This window comes from Eschrichtius robustus, chromosome 12 (assembly GCF_028021215.1).
Source record: "Eschrichtius robustus isolate mEscRob2 chromosome 12, mEscRob2.pri, whole genome shotgun sequence".
Lineage (NCBI taxonomy): Eukaryota > Metazoa > Chordata > Mammalia > Artiodactyla > Eschrichtiidae > Eschrichtius > Eschrichtius robustus.
The window spans coordinates 88,209,491-88,235,245 of record NC_090835.1 but is presented as its reverse complement, the minus strand read 5'-3'; the positions used below and the strand labels follow the sequence as shown (position 1 = coordinate 88,235,245).

At 38.0% G+C, this 25,755-nt stretch overlaps 1 protein-coding gene across 3 annotated transcripts in view; it reads left to right on the top strand.

The window, feature by feature from the left end:
* The window catches only part of CARMIL1 (capping protein regulator and myosin 1 linker 1), a 320,425-nt gene that overhangs the window by 227,423 nt on the left and 67,247 nt on the right, over positions 1-25,755 (top strand). For all 3 annotated transcript variants that reach the window (XM_068559097.1, XM_068559096.1, XM_068559098.1), the window contains exons 24-26: positions 3,513-3,611; positions 13,993-14,121; positions 14,998-15,129. In XM_068559097.1, coding sequence (XP_068415198.1) covers positions 3,513-3,611; positions 13,993-14,121; positions 14,998-15,129 — 360 coding nt within the window. The remainder of the gene's footprint in view (positions 1-3,512; positions 3,612-13,992; positions 14,122-14,997; positions 15,130-25,755) is intronic.

Sequence of the window (25,755 nt, the reverse complement as noted above, 5' to 3'; positions counted from 1 at the left end):
CTCAGTTATTACTAGCTACATCATATCTGGCTTTCAACAAAAAATTACAAGGCAAGCTAAAAGACAAGAAAAAACACAGTATGAAGAGACAAAGCAAACATCAGAACCAGACTCAGATATGACACAGATTTTAGAATTATCAGACAGGTAATTTAAAATAACTATGATCAAATATGTTAAGGGCTCTAATGGAAAAAGTAAAAAAAAAAAAAAAAGCAAGAACAGATAGGTAATAAAAGCAGAGAGACAGGAACTCTAAGAAAAAATTGAAAGGAAATGCTAGAGATCAAAAATGCTGTAACAAGCAAAAAAATGCCTTTTATGAGTTCATCAGTGGACTGGACACAGCTGAGGAAAGAATCATTGAGCTTGAAGAAACTTCCTAGTAGAAACTTCCCAGACTGAAATGCAAAGAGGAGAAAAAGAGTAGGGGGAAAAAAGAACAGAAGATCCCAAAACTATGGGACAATTACAAAACATTGAACATCCTGGTAATGGGAATACCAGAAGGAGAAGAAAGAGAAAAGAACAGAAGAAATGTCTGAAGTAATAATGACTTACAATTTTCTAAAATTAATGACAGACACCAAACCACAGATCCAGGGATCTCAGAGAACACCAAGCAGGATAAATACCCACCCCCCAAAAAAATTGATGTGTAGGCATATCATATTCAAACTGCAGAAAACCAAAGACAGAGAGAAAATCTTGAAGGAAGCCAGAGGAAAAATATACCTTACATATTGAGAAATAAGGGTAAGAATTATATCAGACTTTGAGTCACAAAGCATGCAAGCAAGAAGAAAGTGGAGTGAAATATTTATTTAAAGTGTTGAAAAAAACCCAAAAAAACCAGCAGCCTAGAAATCTGTATCTAGCAATATTTTCCTTCAAAAATAAAGAAGAAATACTTTCCAAGACAGCAGTGTTACAAGGGGTGAAAGGGAGAAATTGGTGATACTCCCTTATAATGTACCTGTACCTGCACTATTTGTGAAACGGTATACAGTTGGCCCGTGGACAGCACGGGGCTTAATCTGAGTATACCTTATAGTTGGCCCTTCTTGTCTGCATCCATGGATTCAACCAACCATGGACCATGTATGCTGTAGTATTTACTACTGAAAAATATCCACTTATAAGCAGACCTGTGCAGTTCAAACCTGTTTGTTCAAGGGACAACTGCAGTGTTATTTGAAAGAGGAGTTGGATGAATTGTAAATGTATATTGCAGACACTAGGGAAACCACTAAAATATTTATAAAGAAGTATACTTAATATTCTGAGAAAGGAGAGAAAAGTGCAATCATATACAATACTTAAAACCAGAGAAGGCAGAAAAAGAGAGGAGGATAAAAGAAGAAACAAAGAACAAATGCAGAATATGCAAATATATTAATTATAAAAGTTGTGTTTTTTTAAAATGAAAATCGGTGACTTTAAATCTCATATTTATTGTTTTTTTTTCCCTATAGTATTTAACTATGCTCTTATATGTTCAAGTTTTCATTTTAACAGAACTGTCCTCTGGAAGAATTATGGCTCTTTAATTTTACTCTACTGAAAAACAATATTGTGATTCTATACTCAGTCTTATTTTTTTAAAATATAAGATTCCTTTATTAAAACACAGCACAGCATTTTTTTGCCTTGTGTGCTGCTGCTCTTTTCAGCAATGAGACTGAAGATGTCTGACTGACTGTAGACTGTCTCCCAGGTCACTGCTGCCCAGGGGTACTGGCAAATGTGATTAATGACACTTTTGGCTCTTCCTCTTTCCTTTTGACCTGAGTCAGGCCCTTGTCCTGTCCTGGTTCTCTGTCTTGGTCTCTAATAGTGCACAGAAGGAAAGTTTACCTTGTAAACTTTCCAGATGCAAATACTTTCAGCAGTGATGTGTACCTGACCGTTATTAAAGACACTTCAGCATTGTTTTTCTTCCTTCCCCTTGCACTAGCTTTAAGAAATGAGCTTTGAATATTATTTTTTTTTCTAAAATATTTCCTCTAGGCTCAGTCTGTGAAGCACTGTTGGTGCACCTGGGGAAGGCCTGGAAGCACGTGGGCCAGCCTTGGGTGCACTGCCTGTGTGTGAGCTGAGCCTCCTGAATAAACAAGCTGCTCTCAGAACTGGCCCATGGCCAGGGCTTAATGAGGCCAAATGTAGAAGAACAAAACAAAACCACCCAAAGCTGGGTGGCAGTGTGTGCCTGTCATATTTCAGGCAGAATCTTTTTTTAGCAAAGACATTCTATCTTGATGGTAATGTCACCTTGGAAAGAGATGACTTCTTGGGAAGCAGCAAGAGAAAATTAATGTAATATAATGTCATGGTATTAATGTGTCACTTTAATGATGCTTCATTTCAGGGGTCTTTTTGTTTTTATAATATCTTCATTTATGTTTAGTAGAATGGTACATTTTGTTCTGCTTTATGGTTTCCAAGGATGATAATAATTATAGCCTGTATTTTAATTGTTCCTAATTGGTATTAAGTAGTAGTCATTTTAGCATATGTAAAATGAAAATGAAAATGTAATAATCCTGAAAGCCTCACAGTTACTAGAAATTCTTAACCAGGGAACTGTAGTGACAAATTAGAAGCCAAATGGTTAAGTTGCATTATGAAAACAAATAAAAACAACAACTGAAAAAAAATAGATGGCATACTTAATCATCTCAAATCATTCTTTAAAAAAACACATTAATAGGTATTCATTATAATCAGTAGTTTACATTTTTCAATGTATTATATATCCATTGTATATTATTCTTCTTCAATACTTTATTTCAATCTAGTTATCATTTGTATGTTTGAATTTTTCGTAAAACATTGTCTATGTATAAAAATATAGATTGTCAAGCAACTTCAAGATTTCTCATTTTCTGTAGAAATCCATTTTCTTATTTTTGGTAATTTTGCTAAAACCATTCCTGTTTTTGAGAAAACATGTAAACCTGGTGGATTAAGGAAACTGGTATATGGTTTTGAGTTGTACCAGCCTGTGTCTTTCCAATTTTGTACCTATTTTCTCCTTTTTTCCCTTAAAATAAAGAATTTTCTGAGTGCTGGTGGATAAGGCCAAGAGGTTCAGAAAGGACCATCCATACACTATAGGGGTATTTATTTAGCTTCTGAACTGTTTAGTGGTTAAAAATTTGTGAGAGAGAAAGATTGTGATCGTGTACAGGAAAGTGATGAGAAGTCACTAAAAGGGGTCTCTAACCCTGCAGGCAATTAAACACTTGCTCATCTTTGTCAACTACTGAGTGACATAAAAATTACCCTGGTTACCTGCGAGTGAAATTTCTAACTAAAAACACCCATAATGCATCACGACAATAGCCAGTTTCCCCATCTCATACGTTTTGTGGGGTCAAGGATGTGTGTGTGGCAGGATGTGTGAATTGGTTGCTTGGGTCTTCAGTTTAGCAGCTGGCTGTTGCACTTATGACTTTACTCTCTGCTGAGTCGAAATGTGTTCTTGAGAGAGACATGTGCTTAATTTCCAGATAGAAAACTATCTGCTCCGGAATCACGAGACTAGAAAATACCTTCAAGAGCAGGCCTACCGCCTACAGCAGGGCATTGTCACCAGCACCACACAGCAGGTAAGAAGGTGCCAGTCTTCTCCCAGTGACAGTTCCTCCTCTTACTCATGCTGAACTGACCCTTTTAAGAGCCAGGGACCAAGGATTTTTATCGTTTGGATCATTCCCAATGGGGCAGTAAGAACCTGTTTCTGAAAATGACAACAAATGTTAAGTAGAGTTTGGGGGAGGTTAATTCTAATGCTAAATATGCACTTTTCATTGTTGATGATTTTGTGCCTTTTAAGATTGTCAGTAAGGTGTATCTTAGATTTATATACAACTATTAGGAACCCTGGATTACAGATGATAAAAGTCTGAGGGTAATCAAATTTGCTACTTTGGAGACATCCTATTCCTTTTCTTCTACTCCCTCTCACTTCTATGAGTAGGAAACAAATTCCCAGATTCTTCTGAATAATTAAGAATTTGTTGAATATTAATTAACACAAGTGCTGAAGAGAAACTAAACGGTTTTTTACTTCATTCCTCTTCTCTCTACCCAACTTTAGAATAAAAAAAGTATGGAATGTTTTCCTCCAAAAATATTAACCAAAACCAAGGATCATAAGATATTTGAGGAAAACCTATAGGATGTCAAAGAAAGAAGAAGATAAACCAAAGAACTGAGCTCAGATAATTCAGAGTACAGCAGAGGACTTTAAAAAAATATTGTAATTAGTAAGTTCAGAAGGAATTGAGACAATATTATATCCATAAAATAGGAATGAGCTGCTATGAAAAAGAATAATCAGAGAATAAGAAACAATGCTTAACAGTTGAAAATATGAAAACTGTAATATAGACTTAAATTAACCAATAGGGCACAAATTAAGCTGTTTCTCTGGTAGAAAACAAGAGAAAATCTTAAAACATGCAGTAAAAAGACAGATAAAAAATATGAGAGAAAAGTAAGTCAGAATCATGAAGAGATTAAAAGTGACCAATGGCCTTCTAATAGGACCGTCAAAATTTAAAAAGAGACATAATAGAAAAAGTTAAAAAAGAGAAAATAATAGAAAAGCATTTCATATGAATCTTGGGGTTGATATGACCTACTGAAATTGACATGGATGAATGGGTGAAGGCCCACACCTGGTCAGAACACTGAGAATAAAGAAAAAACATCTTAAAGAGTTCCAGACAGAATAAAAAGGCTATCTTACAAGGGAACTGGAACCAATTCTTAGCATCAATCTCAATTACTAGAAACAAATGAGGTTCAGAGGGGAATTTGTTTTGGACCAAGGATTCTATATCTAGTCATTTTATCAAACAGATGCGAGGGCAGACTAAAACTGTCCTCGCACATGGACCCAGAAATTTTACCCCCAATATTCCATACGAAAAAAGGCTTTTTGAGGAAATTCTCCAGCGTAACAAAAATAAGAAAGTATACAATATGAGGTATAAGTAAGAAACGAAATCATAGAAGTTATAAGAGCTGAAAGAAAGCTTTAAAAAGTTGCCACTTTGGGAAAATCTGCTTTGAGCTGCAGAATTAAAAGGTACAGGATTACATTTCTTTCTCTATGAATCCCATAATCATTATTCTGTACCTGCATTTTAGTAGATTTAAAATTTTATTATCAACTTAGACAGGAAGGGAACACCTAATTATTGCTATACTAAAAAATGTACATGTTGGAAATTTTAATGTAAAAGTAATGAAACTAATTAAAATTAGGAGTTGAAGAGGGAGAAAGGTGAGTGGTAGTATAAGTATACTAAATTTTTACTTGTTTCATGGAGTAATCCTCTATTCTATAATTCATAAATCAAAAATACAGATGTAAATCTACTATTTAAATTTAAAATGGAAGCCACCAAAAGGATTAAAACAGAGGGTTTTCAAAAATGTTTATTTCAGCAGATTGAGAGGAACTGACTGGTAGGGAAAGTTTTGTCATTTGAGACCATTTTGTATGGTTTGTTCTATTTTCTTACCTTGGGCAGATGTCATTTTAATTTTTTGTGGTGTCTTTGGTTTTGGTATCAAAACCAAATGAGGGTAATGCTCATCTCATAGAATGACTTTGGAAGTGTTCCTTCCTCTTCAATTTTTTGGCATACTTTGAGAAGGATAAGTGTTAAGTCTTCTCTCAGTGTTTGGTAGAATTCACCTGTGAAGCCATCTGGTCCTGGACTTTTGTTTGTTGGGAGTTTTTTTTTTTATTACCAATTTAATTTCATTACTGGTAATTGGTCTATTCATGTTTTTTATTTCTTACTGATTCAGTCATGGGAGATTGTATGTTTCTAGGAATTTATTTCTTCTAGGTTGTCCATTTTATTGGGGTATATTTGTTTGTAGTAATCTCTTATCCTTTGTATTTCTGTGATGTCACTTGTAACTTCTCTTTCATTTCTGATTTATTTATTTGAGCCCTCTCTTTTTTCTTGATTAGTCTGGCTAAAGGTTTATCAGTTTTGTTGATATTTTCAAAGAACCAGCTCTTAGTTTCATTAATATTTTCTTTTTTTTTTTTTTAGTCTCTATTTCTTTTATTTCCGCTCTGATCTTTAGGATTTCTTTCCTTCTACTAACTTTGGTTTTGTTTGTTCTCCTTTTTCTAGTTCCTTTAGGTGCAAAGTTAGGTTATTTATTTGAGATTGTTCTTGTTTCCCAGGATAGGCTTGTATTGCTATAAACGTCCCTCTTAGAACTGCTTTTGCTGCGTCCCATAGATTTTGGATCGTTGTGTTTCCATTTTCATTTGTCTACAGGTGTTTTTTGATTTTCTCTTTGACTTCTTCAGTGATCCATTGGTTGTTTAGTTGCATATTGTTTAGCCTCCACATGTTTGTGGTTTTGCACTTTTTTTCTTGTTGTTGATTTCTAGTCTTATACTGGTCAGAAAAGATGCTTGATATGATTTCAATCTTCTTAAATATATTGAGAATTGTTTTGTGGCCCAGCATGTGATCTATCCTGGAGCACGTTCCATGTGCTCTTGAAAAGAATATGTATACTGCTTTGGGATGGAGTGTCATTTTAATTTTTTGTTGTTCCTTTTTCTTACAAGAGAATGAAGGAAAGATGTCCATAATAAATGAGTTGTGTGTAATCTTTTAAGTAGGTAAAATTATATGGATGACTGCATAGATATGCATAGAGATTTGTGAAAGAGTGTTCACCAAAATGTTAATGATGGTTCTCTCAGGTGCTGTGATTAGGTGATTTTTATTCTCTTATACTTCACAGTATTGTTTGAATGCTTTACAGTAAGCATGTATTATTTATATAAGAAAAAGTAAAGCGATATGTGTTGAGAAAAAGAAAAACAGTAATTATGAATATTAGTGAAGTAACAGGGAGTTTTGAGAAGGAAAACATTATTTTGACCTTACCAGTGCCTTAAAAAATCTCAATTTTTTTCCTGCAAGAGACTAATATTAGCCTTTAGTACTTTATGGTTTACTGTTATTTCCTGGTTTTAGTGTTTAACACTAAAAGCAATGAGAGTGCTAAAATCTTACATTGAACCTTTGCCTTGGGTTCCTTTATGAGCTACCATAATGCAGGCTTTTCTTGATACAACATCCTTTTAACTTTTTTCCTCATTTACAGGGGTTTTGCTCATCCAAAAAAATTACTGCCCCAACCTTTAATGCTAATTCTTAAAAGTAAGTTTTGTCTTCTCAATCAAGAGGAAATTATACACAGGAGGCATGTACAGATGTTTCATTCTGCGTGGGTGGCATCATTCTGAATTATTTGAGTCATTATGTAGTAGGTATACTGCCACCTTTTCGCTTTGGGGATTTCTTAGGACATGATGATTAGCAGTTTTCAGACTTTAATTGTTTCAGTCACCTTAGGAGAGATTCATCTCCTTCTTATTGAAACTTCTTATTGAAGTTTCCAGAAATAGGAGCACAGAAAGAATAGACCCTCTGTGACTACTTCTGCCAAACGCATAGCCAGTCATCATTCCCGGGTGACTCTGAGGGATTAAAATATGTTTCAATGAAACATTGAAGTCTCATAATTGTTCACATATTTGTTTTTGTCTCTAGTCTTTGTTTAGGAAAGACCTTCACATGACAACACTCCACTGCTGACCTTCACATGACTCAACATTCCACCTCTGCTTTTGATCTCTTCTTTTCCATCTTATAAACCCTCTTAATCAAGAGTTAGCAAACTTCTTCTATAAAACACCAAACAGTAAATAGGCTTTACCGCCTGTATGGTCTCTGTTGCAACTACTCAGCTGTGCTATTGTAGAGCAAAAGAAGCCATAGACAATATCTTCATGAATGAGTGTGGCTGTTCCAATAAAGCTTTATTTACAAAGACAGGCCCAGAATTGACAACCTATGCTAAGTCTTCTCACCCTTAAAAGAAAAAACAAAACAATTTTTTTTGCCTAGACCTATTTACTTAGCACACTCTCTTTCCTTCCTTTCATGCGCAGATTTTTATACTTGCTTTCATGACTTCTTTGCTACCCACTCACTTTGCAACCTTTCAGAATGTGCCCTCTGTCCCAATCTGTCTGCTGAGATGGCTCTCAATGGACCTGGTCACTGAGTCAGAGGCCTTTTCTCCCTCTTCGTCTTTTGATGAAAAGAGGCCCTCCGTATGTGTAGTGGTCAGGAACTTGGGCTCTCAAGTCAGATGACCTGGATTTAAGTACAGGCTCTGCTGTTCCCTCTTAGTGGGAAATGTTGTTAGTCATTTACTAACCTCTTTAAGGCTTGATTTCATCTGTAAAAATGGGGGAAATGACTCAGAAGGTGCTGTGACAATTCAGTGAGGTAATGCATGCAAAGTACTTGGCTCCTCACTAGTAAACATTGTTTGTAGCTATATTTTTATTATTACGATTATTATCATTATTATAGACTGTTTCGTCTTTCTTAAGACGCACTTCTTGGTTCATCCGACAGTGTGCTGTTCTGAATATTTTTCTGCTGCTCTTTGTCTCCTTTCTACATAACTTTCTCTTTTTATCCTTCAAATGCAATCATTTTTCAGAGTTTTGTACTTAGTGCTATCTGATCTGCTTCTGCCATTTTAACTCTCTCATCTGTGGATGACTCCTGGATCTATCCCCTCAGTCCCTGTTTCTTTCCAGAAAATCCTTTTTTTCAACTGCTTGTTCAGCATCTTCATCCAGATGGCCCTCTGAGATGGCATGGTCACTAAGACCAAACTCATCCCTTGGAACAACCGATTTTGCCATTTTTCTCAGTGACATCATCATTCACTGAGGATAGAACTCCTGGAGTCCTCTTGGATGCCTCGTTTGCTTCATTCATCCAAGGTCACTATTTACTGACCATTTACCTTCAAGGTGTCTTTTACAGCCATTCTTTTCTTTCCGTTTCTATTGCCTCTCCTCTTGTTAAGGCTTTGTATTAACTCCCTCCTATGTCTTCTTTTACAAGCACTGCAAGAACTAGTTTATTCATCTTCCATGTCTCCTTGTGCTTTTTACAGCCCTTTTCCTTTGTATCAGGGAAGCCGAGTCACTGTGAGTGTTATGGGGTAAGGAATTTTTAGATCTTCACAATTGTGGGAGAAGCTGGGGGAATAGATGCTCTATGCCTTGTACACGGTGTTTGAACTCCTTAGCCTGTGCCTAAGTCTTACACTATCTTGCCTCAACTCAGCATTCCAATCTGATCTCCCACAATAAAGTATCTCTGTTCCTAATCAGGAAATAGGAATCACAGGTGTCTGGATATGCCATTGCTTATGTTCATTCTTTGCTTTTAAAATTCCCTTCACTTTTCTCAGTTTGTAGAAATCTTTCAGGACCCAGTCTAAAAGCTACCTTCAGCATCAGCTACATGTGATCCCTTCCTTGACTGAAATCCTTTAGAACTTTCTATCATTTATTTAGTCATTAAATAAACACTTACAAGGGTCTGTGATATGGCAGGCACTATTATAGGAGATGGAGCTTTGGCAGTGAATAAAATGTGCCTGTCTTTGTGGATATTACATTATGCAAACTATATCTTGTGTTATTGTTAATTGTGAATATTTCTTTCCACTTCTAGATTTTTACGTTGCTTGGTGGCAAAGGGTATATCTTACTCAGGACTGTATCTCATTCAATGCAAGGTGTTGAGTATATTTCTTTTGAATTGAATAAAGAAATAGACAAGGAGGAAGATAAAATTTTCCACGAGCTAGCTATTTGCTGGGACTGAGAACAGTTGTAACAAGTTGCAAGCAACCAAAGATGGCATTTATTGCTAATGGTTCTAAGTTCTGCGCTTGGGTTCTATAGCCCAGTATGTTTGGAAAAGCCTAAGTGGTCACCACCAAGTGAGATGTGAGTTGCTGTGTGATTTAGTTGCCAAAGAAGCCAGTTTGACTTATACCACATTAATGAAAGTATACTTTCTACGGTAAGAAAGGTGATGGCCCCGTTCAGCTTACTGATCCACTCTTCCTCTGTTACGATATATTTTATTGAGGGGGGGCATGTTTTGTGACGGTCTTAGATGGAGGGAGAATTCAGAGAAGTGACCTGGGGTAGACAGGGGGAGGTGGCAGTCAGGGACCACACAATGGTGTCACAGTAGAATGGTAGAAGGAACTGGGAATGTTAAGCCTGAAGAAGAAAAGATTAGAGAAGAAAAGATAGTTGTGTTCAAACGTGGGCAAGACTGTCACATGGAAGAGAGCTTGTGACTGTTCAGAGTGCTCTCAAGGGGGAAGACATGTGACCTGTAGAAGAACATGGGAAGACAGATGAGGACTCAAAGAAGACCAAGTCCAAGTACATTTCCTTGGAAAGAACTGAGCTTCTCAAACTGTGGCAGTTAACAACTTTCCTGGGGTGCTTTAGAAAATGGAACACTAGGGGTTAGGGTAAAGTAGGGAGTTGAAAATCAAGAGCCCAAATGCAGTCGTCTACCCTGAGGTCTTTCATGAGATAACCAAAGAGATGACAGTCTTTCAGACTGCAGTTTCCTTTGTTTTTATTTGTGTATCTTAGGGACTTGAATATGATCATTCTGTGTAATCATTCTGTGTAATCATTCTGTGTAATCATTCTGTGTCATCTTAAATAGTAATAATCATTCTGTGTAATCATTCTGTGTCATCATTCTGTGTCATCATTCTGTGTAATCATTCTGTGTCATCTTAAATAGTTTCACTTTTCTGGGCCTTGAGGTCTTTAGTTGCAAAGCATCTGAATGTGATCTATTGGGCTGTGCTGACCCTTAGCAAGTGTGTGTACAGAAGAATCTTTGAGACTTGTGAGATTTAATGTCTTATTTGAATCGAAGAACAAAATTTTTATGTTTCTTTTGGATGTGATTTTAAAAGTTCTACTTAAAGACCATTTTGCTGAGTTCATTTAGACCCTCTCTCCTTGGTGTATGCTTAATGGCATGCGCTTCAAGGGTCTCTGGTCTCTCGTGATTATTAAAGATGATCAATTTTATGGTGCCACATCTACATGCCTCTCAAATTAGTCTTTTGTGGCCTCAGATGTATATCAGTTCCTTTCTTAGTATGGGGTTCATTTTGTTTCTTGATTAGGTATTCATTCTTCGTGAGATATGAATTATTATTATTATTTTTTAAATTTATTTATTATTTATTTATTATTTTTATTTTTGGCTGTGTTGGGTCTTCGTTTCTGTGTGAGGGCTTTCTCCAGTTGCGGCGAGTGGGGGCCACTCTTCATCGCGGTGCGCGGGCCTCTCACTATCGCGGCCTCTCTTGTTGCGGAGCAGAGGCTCCAGACGCTCCGGCTCAGTAGTTGTGGCTCACGGGCCCAGTTGCTCCGTGGCATGTGGGATCTTCCCAGACCAGGGCTCAAACCCGTGTCCCCTGCATTGGCAGGCAGATTCTCAACCACTGCACCACCAGGGAAGCCCGAGATATGAATTATTGATGACCATTTTTGTTTCAGGAAGCACAGATCAATACAATAGTTGGAAGAGCTGGAATTTATATCAATTAAGATTAAAAAAAAACATAGTTCTCTTCAGGGTGCTGTGTAAATGCAGAAAATTAAGATGTGATCCCTGCCTACAAGCTTAGATTTTGGTCAGGGAGATGATTATTACATGAGAAGCATTATTCATGTAACTTCTTTTTCCTACGGGAGTTGCACGTAGTTCACTTATGTAGCCTCAGTACATTTTACAGTCATAGGAGCTGTTCTTTTTTTCTTTTTTTTTTTACTTTGCATTTATTTTTTGTGTCATTTATTACCGGGCCATAAGTTTTTGTTTCTTCAGTTTCTTCTGGGATATCTTTTTCTTCTGTGCAACCTCCTCTTCTGGTTTAGGAACAATCTGTTCTTTTTCAGTGAGGATCATCTCAGTGTGGCAGGGAGAGCTCATGTATGGGTTGATCTGACCATGAGCTCTGTAAGTCCTGCACCCCATCCTGGGGGCTTTGTTCACCTGGATGTGCTCAATGACCAGAGAATTTACATCTAAGCCCTTAAGTTCAGCATTACTCTCTGCATTTTTGAGCATGTGCAGTAAAAATTCAGCACTCTTTTTTGGGCCACCAGCCCTGCGTCCAGCCCCACTGTTTGGCCAGGGCACACGTACCAGCTCCACCATTGTAACGGCGGGATGGCACACATTGCTTCTTTAAAGTGGCATCCTTCAGATACTTGGTGGCTTTTCGGATATGCGTACCCTTAATGGCCTGGGCAGTTTCACGAGTGTTCTTAAAGTGAACGCGAAGATTTGAACCTCTCGACTTGCATGATTTTGTGGGGTTTTCTGGGTCAGGTGAATAACGAACCATTTTTAGAGGTCATACATTAACATTAGCATCACTGACCCTTTGTCAAGAGACTAAGTGCTTTGAGTGGTGTTATTTTACTGGGTTGTCTTCATCATACACTAGAAAAGAAGATGGAGTAGACGTTACGAACCTGATTTTTTAAAAGAGAAAGGCAGGAGAATTGGTGATGCTGCAGCAAGTAGACGTGGGCTCTATAATCAGACCTTCAGTTTGCGGAGCAGTGTAGTAAAGTTTCTATTATGGTGGAATTTACGGGGGAAGGAGGGCTGATTTTGGCTTCCTATAGCTGTTGTACCAAATAATTCAAAATAAATAGAGAAGTGTGAATTTAAATAAAAAAGATTGTTGCTGGATCGTCACCTCTGCCGAATGAATTATCAGGTAGGATAGGACTTGATATGTAGGGTCTCTGGGGAATAAATAATTTTTTTTTAAGAATAGACAACCTGCGGCTCTGATCAACACATATATATGGAATCTAAAAAGAAAAAAAAAAATGGTACTGATGAACCTAGTGGCAGGGCAGGAATAAAGATGTAGACATGGAGAATAGACTTGAGGACCTGGGGTGGAGGGGTGGGAAGTTGGGATGAAGTGAGAGAGTAGCACTGACATATATACGCTACCAAATGTAAAATGGATGGCTAGTGGGAAGCAGCCGCATAGCACAGGGAGATTAGCTTTGCGATGACCTAGAGAGGTGGGATAGGGAGGGTGGGAGGGAGGCTCAAGAGGGAGGGGATATGGGGATATGTGTATGCATATGGCTGATTCACTTTGTTGTACAACAGAAACTAACACAGTATTGTGAAGCAATTATACTCCAATAAAGATCTATTAAAAAAATATTGGAGAAACTTTTAAAACCACACTGTAGTTGTCTTTTTCTTAAGACGTCTTAGCTTTGTTCATGTTTCTCTTTATACATACAAATAGAATAGAGCATAATCTTACCCTTCTGTACTAGTTTTTGTCCACAGTAGTGATCTGCCACTACCCTGTGGGTTTTATGTTTAAATCCATGAAACATCTGAAAGTGATTCAGATGTAATTAACATGGGAGAAGGACATTAATAGAATAGAAACTAGATGTTATTAACTTTATTATTGCCTATGTTAATATAATAAAACCTCAGCTTGTGCTTTTTTTGGTAGAAAATTACCTGATATAATTGAACTAATTAAAAAATATTAATTTCCAGGGATGTTCTGATTTCCATAATATTGAGACCAACTGGCTGTGGGCATCATTTTGTCATCAACTGCCTCAGAATTGTACATCTCCTTTTTCCATTTCCTCAGTACCCAGCACTATGTCTGACACATAGAGGGTACTCAATAAAAATTAATGAAGGAGAGTTACTATCAAGCAAAATGTCACTGAGTAGCTATGAGATTCTGAATCATCAAGAAGTATTCACTTTTGTTCTACATGCTGCATTTCCTAAGGCAGGAGAGGGGACCAAAATCCCTTACATGTTTGTTTGGAATTAACGTTGCTAAAGGTTTCTTATAGAAATAGATAAATTAATAATTGGCTCTAAGCTGTCTTCTTGAAGATTCCAGTTAGGAGAAGTGTTCATCCTCATTCAGTGTTTCCTTTTGTCTGAACATTGGCTGTGACTTGGATGCTTGCTCTCATTGTTACGTGTGGAGCAGATGATTGACAGAATATGTGTGAAAGTACAAGATCATCTCAACTCTTTACGAAACTGTGGGGGAGGTGCTGTCCAGGAAGATCTGAAATCAGCAGAGAGGCTCATGCGTGATGCTAAGAACTCTAAAACGGTGAGTTTCACTTCCAGCTACGTGAGTCCCGTGGAATAAAAAGACTTTGTAAACTTCAGTTTTAGGAACTAGTTCTAACTAAATTTACTTTTCTACCCAATTTCAAGGTTACTAACAAGTGGCAAGGTGAACTGAGTTAGTCTTTGCCTCCTTTCTGTACCCGTGCTAATTACCAATAATCAAAATACAGTTGTCCCTCAGAATCTGCGGGGGGATTGGTTCCAGGACCCCCTGCAGATACCAAACTCTGTGGATGCTCAAATCCCTTATATATAAAATGGCGTAGCACAGGTGGGCCTCCTCATCCACGGGTTCTGCAGCCTCGGATACAGCCAGCCGGCTGTATAGAATTAAAAGCAGAGGGTCAGTGTGATTTACAAAGGGTATAATCAGGTTCTAGGTAACTGGGAGGTAGTTGTAGTTTCAGTGAGTAGCAACTCATTGCACATGATTCTACTGCCAAACTGATAGCACGAAACTCTCCTCTGTCACCTCTAAAAGGAAGCTTCTCTCAACTTAGACTGTGGTCCCCAAAGTGTGATTTCATAGAGAAAGGACTAACTGGGAGTCAGAAAACCTGGGATCTGGTCCAGGCTCTGCTATTAGAATCACACAATCATTGAATTTTATAAGTAGGAGGAACCTCGTGGATTAGTCAAATACTCTCACACCTGAGATGAAGACATTAAGCCACAAACAGGTAAGGTACTGTTCCTCTGGTTTCAAAGCAGTTTTTTAATTGGTATAAAGGGCCTTTCATCAAGACGATCTTTGTTTATCGCTAGTATTTCTCCACCCTGTTTTATGAACTCTGCAGTGACTTTGGTGCTTATTTAAATATTTATTATGGAGAGGTTACTTTTATTTTTCTTACAGTTGTTACCAAATTTATACCACGTTGGTGGTGCATCTTGGGCGGGAGCCAGTGGCTTGTTATCCAGTCCAATTCAGGAGACCCTGGAATCAATGGCCGGAGAAGTTACGAGAGTTGTAGATGAACAACTCAAGGTTTGTGGTTTCTGTTATTTTGGAAAATGAAATCGTTATGACTTAACTATGTATGATAGCATTTCATACCATGCTATCCTATGTTTTATAGGCGCGTGTGTGCGCGCATGTGTGCATGTGTAGTAAAAATTGAATGCCGTGCCTTTCCCAGCTTCATTTATAATTTTTGGAATAACTTTTTGCATAATAAGATCAAGTAAAACCTATCAAATTCAATTTTGTTTCTGATGGTAAATCTCTAACCGTATTTAACGTATGACAGGTTGCCACTGATAAGGGAAAGATTGATTTTTGCTTAGAAAGAGAAGTCTGCTTCGCGAAAAAGTATCTCCTGTTATTACATTTGATTTAGAGAATGGGAGAGATGACAGGAGCTGTGTGCTTAGTGCCAAGCTGCTGCGTATATGGAGAGTTTGCCACTAGGTAAAGAGCTGGTTGAAAGATTAAAAAGGGATTTAGAATGAAGTTACAAGGCACCCAAAGTAGCGGAGACTTGCCTATAAGCTCATAGGTTGAAAAAAAAAAAAAAAAAAAAGTCTTTGAAATTTAAGTGACGAGAGTAACCTAAGACCAGCTTTTTCCTAAGGTAACTTCAAGAAACAGCTACAGCAGAAGACATTTCACTTTCCGAAAGTTTTCATCATTTTCGATCTGTCTGTTCAAGGATGCCTTAAAAAGACCTTGTCTAAATTTTTATATTTATTTGGTTCGTTTTCTTCTGAGAACACAATTGCTGTAGCTCAGAGGGATTTGATAAGCAACTCAATCATAACTTTGCAACATGCTAATTATTCTGTTTGTAAATTTAATTAATGTGGGAGAGAACATTGTGGATTATTTAGGAGTTTAAGCCCCTTTCTTCCTGTACGTACAATACGGAGAGACTCTTGTGTATCATTTTTATTTTACTTAACTGTGGTTATTTTGAATACATTCTGAGCAAAGACAAAGGGGTAGAAAAAGGATTGGTTGGTTGGTACAGAGTTCTGCCAGATCAGTTGTTACCTTACAGCACTTGTTTTATCCTCCATGAAGGATCAAATATGTAAAAAGGATACTTTCTTACACATTTAAAATAAAGTCATCTTTGTTGCTTATTTACTTCTGACTGTAAAAAATGAAACTACTCTTTGTGAAACATTTGAACAGTAAAAATCACTTGAAATCCCGGAGGTAGCATCATTCTTAATATTTTAGTGAATTTCCAAACATTCTCTGTCTACACACACAATTTTACGTATGTGATCATACTATACGTACTTTTTTATATTTGGTACAATATCGTGAATACAATTCTAGATCAGTGAGTACTCATCATCATTTTAGTGACTACATGGTATTTCATTGTATAGATGTACCAGTGTACTGGGGAAGCTCAGTCCTCCTCTGTGTCTCTCCTTTACTTTCACACAGAACTCCTCAGTTTTGACACTTCTGGTCACCAGATGTGACGGGTTCCCCCCCACCCCCCACCCCCTCAGCTGGGTGTCCTACTATTTAACTCAATTCAGACACTATCTACCTGGAGATAGCATTAGATCCCACAGTTTAAGGGCTCAGTCCCACAAGACTGCCCCCGCCCCACTTCAGATACCAACTGGGAGTCCAGTTTGTACCTGAGCTCCTGACCAATTGGCAATAAATCCGAGGTTCTTATAACCCCTCCTCCAGTTCAGTTGACTTGCCAGAGTGGCTCCCAGAACTCAGGGAAACACTTATGTTTACCAGTTTATTAAAGGATATGATAAAAGATATAGATGAACAGCCAGATGGAAGAAATGTACAGGGCAAGGTATGTGGGAAAGGTTTCAGGGCTTCCATGCTCTCTTGGAGCACACCACTCTCCCAGCACCTCCACGTGTTCACCAACCCTCTGAACCCATACTTTTGGGGTTTTGATGGAGGCTTTGTCATGTAGGCATGGCCAGTCATTAAATCCATTTTTAGCTCTCCTTAGGAGGCGGGTGTGGAGCTGAAAATTCCAAGCTTCTAATCATGTCTTGGTCTTTCCAGTGACCAGCCCTCATCCAGGAGCCATCCAAGAGCCCACCCAATAAAGCAAAAGACACCCCATCACCCAGGAAATTACAAGGGTTTCAGGAGCCCTGTGTCAGGAACCAGGATCAAGGACCAAATATTAGAACAAAAGATGCTCCTAGTGTTCTTATCACTGAGGAAATGACAAGGGTTTCAGGAGCTCTGTGCCAGGAACTGGGGGCAGAGACCAATATACCTTTTCTATTATCTCACAGCCAGCATAATTTATTTTCTAATTTCTGATTAATCCTATTAGAGTCAATGCCTGTAGTTGATCCATTCTGAGGTCAAATGGTACGCACATTTTACACGTTCGTATGTATTCACAAACTGTTTTCCAGTAGTGTACCCAATTGCTTGTTTTGTCACACCCTCACCAATACTAAGCATGTTAACCTTTTAATATTTGTCAGTGTAACAGGTTAAAAAAAATCTCATTTTGTCTTTTGGATTTCTTTAATAACCAGTGATGCATCAAGTAATTTTATTATCCATTTGTATTTCTTCTTTTGTAAATTACATATTTGTATCTATTGCCTAACTTTTTCCTTTAAAGTTTTTGTAAGAATTCCTTATATACTAAGAATGGGCTGTCATTTAAATCAGCATGAAACATTGCAACTGGAACTTTCCTGTCAAACGGCTTCCTACGGGCACTTGTTTCAACTGGTCTAAACCACAAGTTATCCCTTGAAATTTTGGTCCGTTTCCTTCCCAGCACACCAGATGGTTGGAATTGACTTTTGCCAGTCATTCTTGGGAGGGAGTAGAAGGCAGAGGTCTAAAGTAAAAGGCATTTGAATTTTTAAAAGCCTGAAATAATAACAATATATTTAGGACCAAAAATATTTTTCTGTAAATAGACATTCCCCGAATTTTTTTTTTAAACTTTTTAAAAAATTAATTAATTAATTAATCTATTTATGGCTGTGCTGGGTCTTCGTTTCTGTGCGAGGGCTTTCTCTAGTTGGGGCAAGCGGGGGCCACTCTTCATCGCGGTGCGTGGGCCTCTCATTATCGCGGCCTCTCCCGTTGTGGAGCACAGGCTCCAGATGCGCAGGCTCAGTAATTGTGGCTCATGGGCCTAGTTGCTCCGCGGCATGTGGGATCTTCCCAGACCAGGGCTCGAACCTGTGTCCCCTGCATTGGCAGGCAGACTCTCAACCACTGCGCCACCAGGGAAGCCCATCTCCGAATTTTTTGAGGCTGACCTTTCTGGCCCCTTGTCAGTGTCACCAGTGTTCTCCGTTCATTACAGCTTCCTTATTTGCAAGTGTCATCGCCTGCTTTTCTCTCATTCTATCTCTGAGGTCCCCGGCTCCCAAATGCCCTGAGTTTTTCTATTCCCCACTCCCTTGTTTTCTTTACTCTCAATCCTTTTGAGTTGCAAGTTCTCTTCCCTTCTCTTCCCTTCAGGGACTTGTGGCATGAATCAAAGCACATCCTCAACCACAACTTCTTAATTAAATGTTACTTATTAATTTCTCTTTCACTGAGTTCACAGTTTTTGATACTTTCAACAGACTATAGGCAGTTACTTCCTTTCTTTTTCCTTCCAGTTGACCTGACAAGTGGGCATCATTTTATGATTAAAAAAAAAAAATCCCCATTTATCTATTTATATAGCTTTCCAGCACCTTGATTTTCTTAAAATTATGTAGGAAAAAAATGTATTTTTACTACAATCAATATTCAGTTTCTTAAACAACTGTGTCCTTATTTATTTCACTAGTAGTATTATATTTTGTTTGGTTAAAAAAGAGTCCTTTCTCTATTTCTGAAATTCTCTAAGATTAACATGTTATACTAGCAAAAGCTAAAGTGAATGTATTATTTTGTAAAAATATGTTTTTATTGTAGTGAATTTAAAAAAATGGGACTAGCAAGGCTGGATTTGTGACCTGGGTTTGCTACGAGCTGTTTGCTCCAAGCAAGTCACCTAATTTGTTGGGACTGAGCCTCCTTGCGCAAGATTGTCTTTGTCTGGAGATAATTAGGGAGATTTTATCCTTAATATTTACTCATCCTGTATCATGGTCAGTAGTACACATTTTGAATTCTGGATAAGAATAAGTTCAAATAGCTCTTTGAGTCATCTGTCAAAAAAATACTAGTTCAGAAAAGCCAAAGAAATGGCCGGAAGAGCCAGCCTTCTTAGCAAACTTCCTGGAGGAGGAGAAAGCAGTAAGTGTGGAGAAAGTCCTTCTTTGAAACGAGGTGATATTTTCTCTGGACTGGCCTGTTTTAGGTGTTTTTAAATGACAACTCACCTCCTGTTTTCCCTGTTTTTGATCCTAACATTTACTCCTGGGGTAATCGTAGATGAATAAGTGGGATTTGAATGTTTTAACATAAGGGAACTTTCATTTTCCCCTTCTGGACTTAAATTTTAGAATGCTTGTTTTGGCCTTGAAAATACTTCATTTCCCTCAGGGCTTCAACTGTGAAATACTTCACTGGTAAATATCAGGTTTACCAAGGAAATGAGGCCTGAGGGGTGTAGGTGGCATTTTGGCAAGTACTAACTCAGTTTGCTGGGAGAGTTCTCTGAGTTTTCTTATTTTCCTACATTTTATATAATATTTTCCAAAGCAAAAGAAAGAGAAATTTCAGAGCAATTCAGTGTGGAAGTTGTATTTGCTTGTAATGAATTACAGCTAGTCATTTGCTCACTGCAAGAATATGTGAGCATAGCTGCCATGTTAAGGATATTAACTCAATTTATTTTACAAATATTGTACAGGGTTTTTTAAGTACCATTAGTTATTTTTACAGTTAAGAAATATAGATTCTCCTAACTATCATTTGGAAGATACATGCAAAATGAAATCTGATTATCACATTTCAAATACAGGGCCTGGTCATTCAAGTTGTCTCAAGGTAGGACACATAGACTCACAAAATGGAGAATATGTAAGAAAAGTTAAGAAACATGGATAGAGTGAGAAAATTTAACATAAGCCAAATTAGATTTCCAGAAGGAAAGAGAAGATAAATAGGAGAAGGTAACAATTGAGGGGATGGTGGCTGAGAATTTCAGGGATTGATGAAAGGCTAGAATCTTCAGATTCAGGAAGTCCAGCGAAACCCAGGCAGGAAAGATAGAAGCAAATCCATGTCTCGAATCATTGTAATGAAAAGTGGAAAACACTGAAGACAAAGAGAAGATCTTAAAAGGAGCCAGAGGGAAGGAAAAGCCATATTACTTTAAAAAGATCAAAATGAAGACTGACAGGACAGCTCATTTCTTGACAGGAAGCTAAAAAGACAAATAATATCTTCATGCTTCTGAGAGAACAAATCAAGAATTATATACTCAATAAACCTACTATTAAGAATGAGGATGAAATGAAAACATTTCATCCAAACAAAATCCAAGATAGTTTACTGCCAGTAGACCACACTTAATAAACATCTAAAGGATATGCTTTAGGACAAAGGAAACATTATCAAAGAAAGAGGGTCTGAGCTGCAGGAAAGAATAGTGAGCAGGGAAAATGCCAAATGTGAAACATCAACTGTATGAGACAACAACATTGATGTCTAATTTTTGCTGTCAAATTAAGAATAAATGCAAGTAAAATACTAGAAGTGAGCATCTAAGTCAGTTAGGAGTGAGTAAAAGAAGTCTAACATCCTAGTTTTATTCTGGAAAAGATTTAAGGGATCAACATTAGATCTGGGTTGTCCATTGTCTTGTCCATTAGCCACATATGGTCATTTAAATGTAAATTAATTAAAATTCAATGAAATTTAAAATTCAGTTTCTCAGTTGCACTAGCCACATTTAAAGGGCTCAATAGCCACCTGTGGCTAGTGGCTCCCATATTGCACAGCACACGTATTCCCATCATCTCAGAAAGTTCTATTGGACAGTGCTGCTTTAGACATGAAGTAAAGTATGCAGGTTAAAATTTCTAGTGTAACCACCAAAACAGAGGCAGTATACCAGGGATCATACTGCATACCAAGAGGAGCATTAGGAAATGTTCGGGATTATTTTGGGTTGGCATGGGCAGTTGATAATGATCCTAAACATACTGTAATACAAGGTTCAGTTCCACACCAGAAGGAATGCTCTCACTCAAAATCTAGTGATGCAGTAGAAAAGGCATCACTAGGACTTCCCTGGCGGTCCAGTGGTTAAGACTCCACGCTTCCACTGCAGGCGGCATGAGTTTGATCCCTGGTCAGGGAACTGAGGTCCCGCATGCTGCACAGTGTGGCCAAAAAAAAAAAAGGCATTACTAGAGTTAAAATAGATCAGTGAATAATGACAAATGATCCAATTTGCCAGAGATAATTTCAACTGTGTATGTATTTAATTATATGGCTTTATATGTATGAGTAAGTGGACAAAATTACAAAGAAAAATTGATAACATTTACTATTATGGTAGAGATCTTTCAAAATGACTGCCAGTGACTGATCAAGTAAATAAAGTAATGATAAAGAATATTTGAAAAAATTCTTTATAATGATAAAGAATATTTGAACAATAGAATTCTCAATTATGACCTAGTGGACCTATGTGATCAGTGCACCAATAATAGGAGACTATCAGTTCTTTGCAAGGATACGTGAAATATTTGACATGAGGTCTATAAGAACATCTCAACAATTTTCAAAGGCGGTATTCTCTGGTTTCATTTAAAATAAATTAGAAATTAATAACAATTTAAAAAAGGGAAAAACCTCACATGTTTATACATTTAAAAATTACTTGTAACCCAAGGGTCAAAGGGGAGGGCATAATTTGAATTAGAGGATATTTATAATTAAACAATAAAGTAGTTAGTAATCAGAACCTGTGAGATGCCGCTAAACCAGTACTTAGAGTGAAGTATATGGCTTCATAAGCCCAGACACTTACGAGGAAGAACAAGAAGGTTGGTAGTCTTGCCCTACCACGTATTAGGACTTATCATAATTAGGACAGTATGCAGAGGTAGACAGACCAGTGCGACAGAGAGATCCCAGAAATGGACCCATACATCTATGCAAATTTTCATAATGCTACCTTCAGTGAGTTACCATTGATCAATAGAAAAATGATGGACTATTCAGAACCCACATTCAGTAAGTTCCTGGGCTTATAATACTTTTTATATGTTTCTTAGAGATTGTTCCAAGAAGTGTGCTAGGCCCTGGGGAGAGAGGGTAGGGCTTCACAGTTGCTCTCAGGTACAAGTTGTGTATCTGGAGTCTGGTGCCTCTAGCTCTCGATGAACTTCCAAAGTTATGTGTAAAATCTCATACCAATTTTTCTGGATGAGTGTGCATCGATTCTCAAAGGCGTCCTTGGATCCCCAGATTACTGCATTCTTGACCGTTTTCTAACACATTTGATTACTGAGGTCCCCACTGGATGCTATGAGATCATCAAACGCAGTTTGGAGTGTGAAGGGCGCGGAAGGAACAAGAGTAAGAACATATCCTCCAGGAGGTGGTGCTTGAGCTGAGCTGAGTAGGGAGGAGTACAGATGATTTATTCTGGCTACAGAGGGGAACAGGATTCTAGGCTAAGAGAACAGTTGTAGAAAGCATGGAGACAGGGCCTGGATCATGTGGGGAACTGCCCTATAACTGGATATGAATAGTTAGAAGGGGAATATAGAGATATGACAGAAAATGAGGCTAGAAAATTGAGCATTTACCAGATATTTCAGGGATTTCTATTCTGTGCTAATGAGTAATATGTTTGGCATATTTCCACTTTTGAGAAAATGTCTAGGAGTAAATTTAACATGTTTTAGAGATAGTTGTGGTGGAAGGAGTTGAGGTAGGTGGAGTGTAGGGAGAGTTGCAAATTTCTGCCCTAGTTTGGCACCGTACCTCACAATAAAAACTTTGCAAGAATGGTTGATCTTGCTGTTGCGGTTACTGTTTAGGTGGGGTTAACGGGAGGCCAAACATGTTGTAGTTGACCTTGCCATGGTAGAATATCCAGGTGGAAATTCCTAATAGGCTGTATTATATATGCATTGGATGTTTTGGGTAGGTGGCTATAGGTAAACATTTAGTTGAGAACCATTGGAATATAGGTAGTAACTTGAAGCCATGGGAAGGATGGATGTTGAAGAATGTGGTTTGGTGTGCAGAGGGCCATGGGACTTGGAAGGAGATGCTGTTTAAGGACCTGAGCTGGGGGCTAGACACAAAGAAGTGGTCAGGGGCTGCATTACAAATTTATCCTGTGATCCTTTCTCCCCTTTTTACCAGCCCTGTCACCAGAAAATCCACCATGGTGGCATTAGGTACCAGCATTAGGGGATGAAAATTGTAGGTAATGAAGAGAGCCGAAAGGGACACACCTTTGGGCAATGTGCAGAGCATTGGAAAAGGGCGGCTGGAGTACGAAACAAGAGTAGAAGACGAAACACCTGAGTCCCCTTCTCACTTATTCCAGTAACCAGCTAAGTGACCTTGAGGAAGTCACTTATCTCCTCCGAGTCTCCATTTTCTCATCTATAAAATGGGTTTGCTAAAATCTACCTCTACTCACAGGGTTGTGATGTGGATCAAAGGAAATCATGGATGAAATCACTTTGTAGAGTATAAAGTGTCGGGCTAGAGGTGGTGGTAGGGGACTAACTGCAAAATATCTGTCGAATTGGATGCCCAGGGCAGGATGAAATTCCTTTTTACAGGGTCAAAAATCATGCAGTAGTCGATTTGTAGAGCAGAAAGAGACCTTAGAAATAATTTTATAGGTCAGAAAGCAGAGATCTGGAAAGGTTCTTCACTTAACGCTGCGCACTTAACATTCCACAGAAATTTCACGCCGGGGTCTACATTGGAAGCCAGGCTTCCCTCCTTAGGTCTGGAGTTCATTCCAACTGAATTAGCACTGTCATGCAGGGGACCTTTCAGAAAGTCACGCTATATTGATGAACATGACAGAATTCAAACAGTGTATTGATACCTGAGGTCGTTCTTATCAGGAGTGCTGGACTCTGCTACTCCATCTGGAACAGAATGTGTTTATTTTAATGCCAAAGAGGACAATGATTTGTCTTAAACTGCCTCATTTGGCATTGCTTGTAGCTCTCTTGGAATAATGTACTAAATGAGTGATTAGTCAGAGTTCTCACAGGGACAGAGCCCTGTCAGAATACGAGTGGCTTTTGGAAACTTCTCAAGTGGCTGCCTCCGCCACTCCTCTCCTGCTTTTCACAAGATCTTTATAAACATCCTGCCGCCCTGCTGCTCATCCTACAGCGTGATGAGAGATTGTACTGTTGGCATCGTGCTTTGCATGTGAATATATGAGCAGAGAGACTAGTCTTTCCATAATCTCCACTAGTCCCCTTCATACTGCAATAGTAATGGGATCAAGCTTGGCTTTCTTTTTTTTTTTTTTTAACATCCTTATTGGAGTATAATTGCTTTACAATGGTGTGTTAGTTTCTGTTTTATAACAAAGTGAATCAGTTATACATACACATATGTTCCCATATCTCTTCCCTCTTGCGTCTCCCTCCCTCCCACCCTCCCTATCCCACCCCTCTAGGTGGTCACAAATCACCGAACTGATCTCCCTGTGCTATGTGGCTGCTTCCCACTAGCTAGCTATTTTTTGTTTGGTAGTGTATATATGTCCGTGCCACTCTCTCAGTTTGTCACAGCTTACCCTTCCCCCTCCCCATATCCTCAAGTCCATTCTCTAGTAGGTCTATGTCTTTATTCCCGTCTTGCCCCTAGGTTCTTCATGACTTTTTTTTTTTCTTCTTAGATTCCATATATATGTGTTAGCATACTATATTTGTTTTTCTCTTTCTGACTTACTTCACTCTGTATGACAGACTCTAGGTCCATCCACCTCACTACAAATAACTCAATTTCATTTCTTTTTATGGCTGAGTAATATTCCATTGTATATATGTGCCACATCTTTTTTATCCATTCATCTGATGATGGACACTTAGGTTGCTTCCATGTCCTGGCTATTGTAAATAGAGCTGCAATGAACACTTTGGTACATGACTCTTTTTGAATTATGGTTTTCTCAGGGTATATGCTGGGATCTTATCATGAAGATTAGCATCTTTGAAAACAAATTAATAACATTATCTGTGATATACTGAACTTTTATTGTATGCTAGACACGATACTGAACACTTCACACATGTAATATCATTTAATCTTCAGTAATCCTATGAGACAAGAACTTTTTTATTTGCCATTTTATAGATGAGGAAAGTAAAATTGAGAGATCAGTAACTTAGCCCAGTGTCACTCAGCTGGGATTCAAATTTAGGTCTGACGCTAACTTGGGTGCCCTTTCCACACTTACCAGCCGTGCCATCCATCTCAGGCAAATTGTTTAACTTCCCTTAGCTCCTATTCTTCAACTATAAAATGGTGATCACACGAATAGCTTCTGTACCCATCTTCACAGATGTTGGAAGGATAAAATGGACGAAACATTTTTAAAATTCTGAAGTGCTATGTAAGTAGGTTTTGACTGTTATTATTAATGTTGTTTATAAAGTGCTCTGTTAATATTTTTGTCTGTTATTCATGTTTTTTTATTGTTCTGATAACAATTATAATTTTGCTTAACACTAAAGCTTTTCTTTTAAAAGG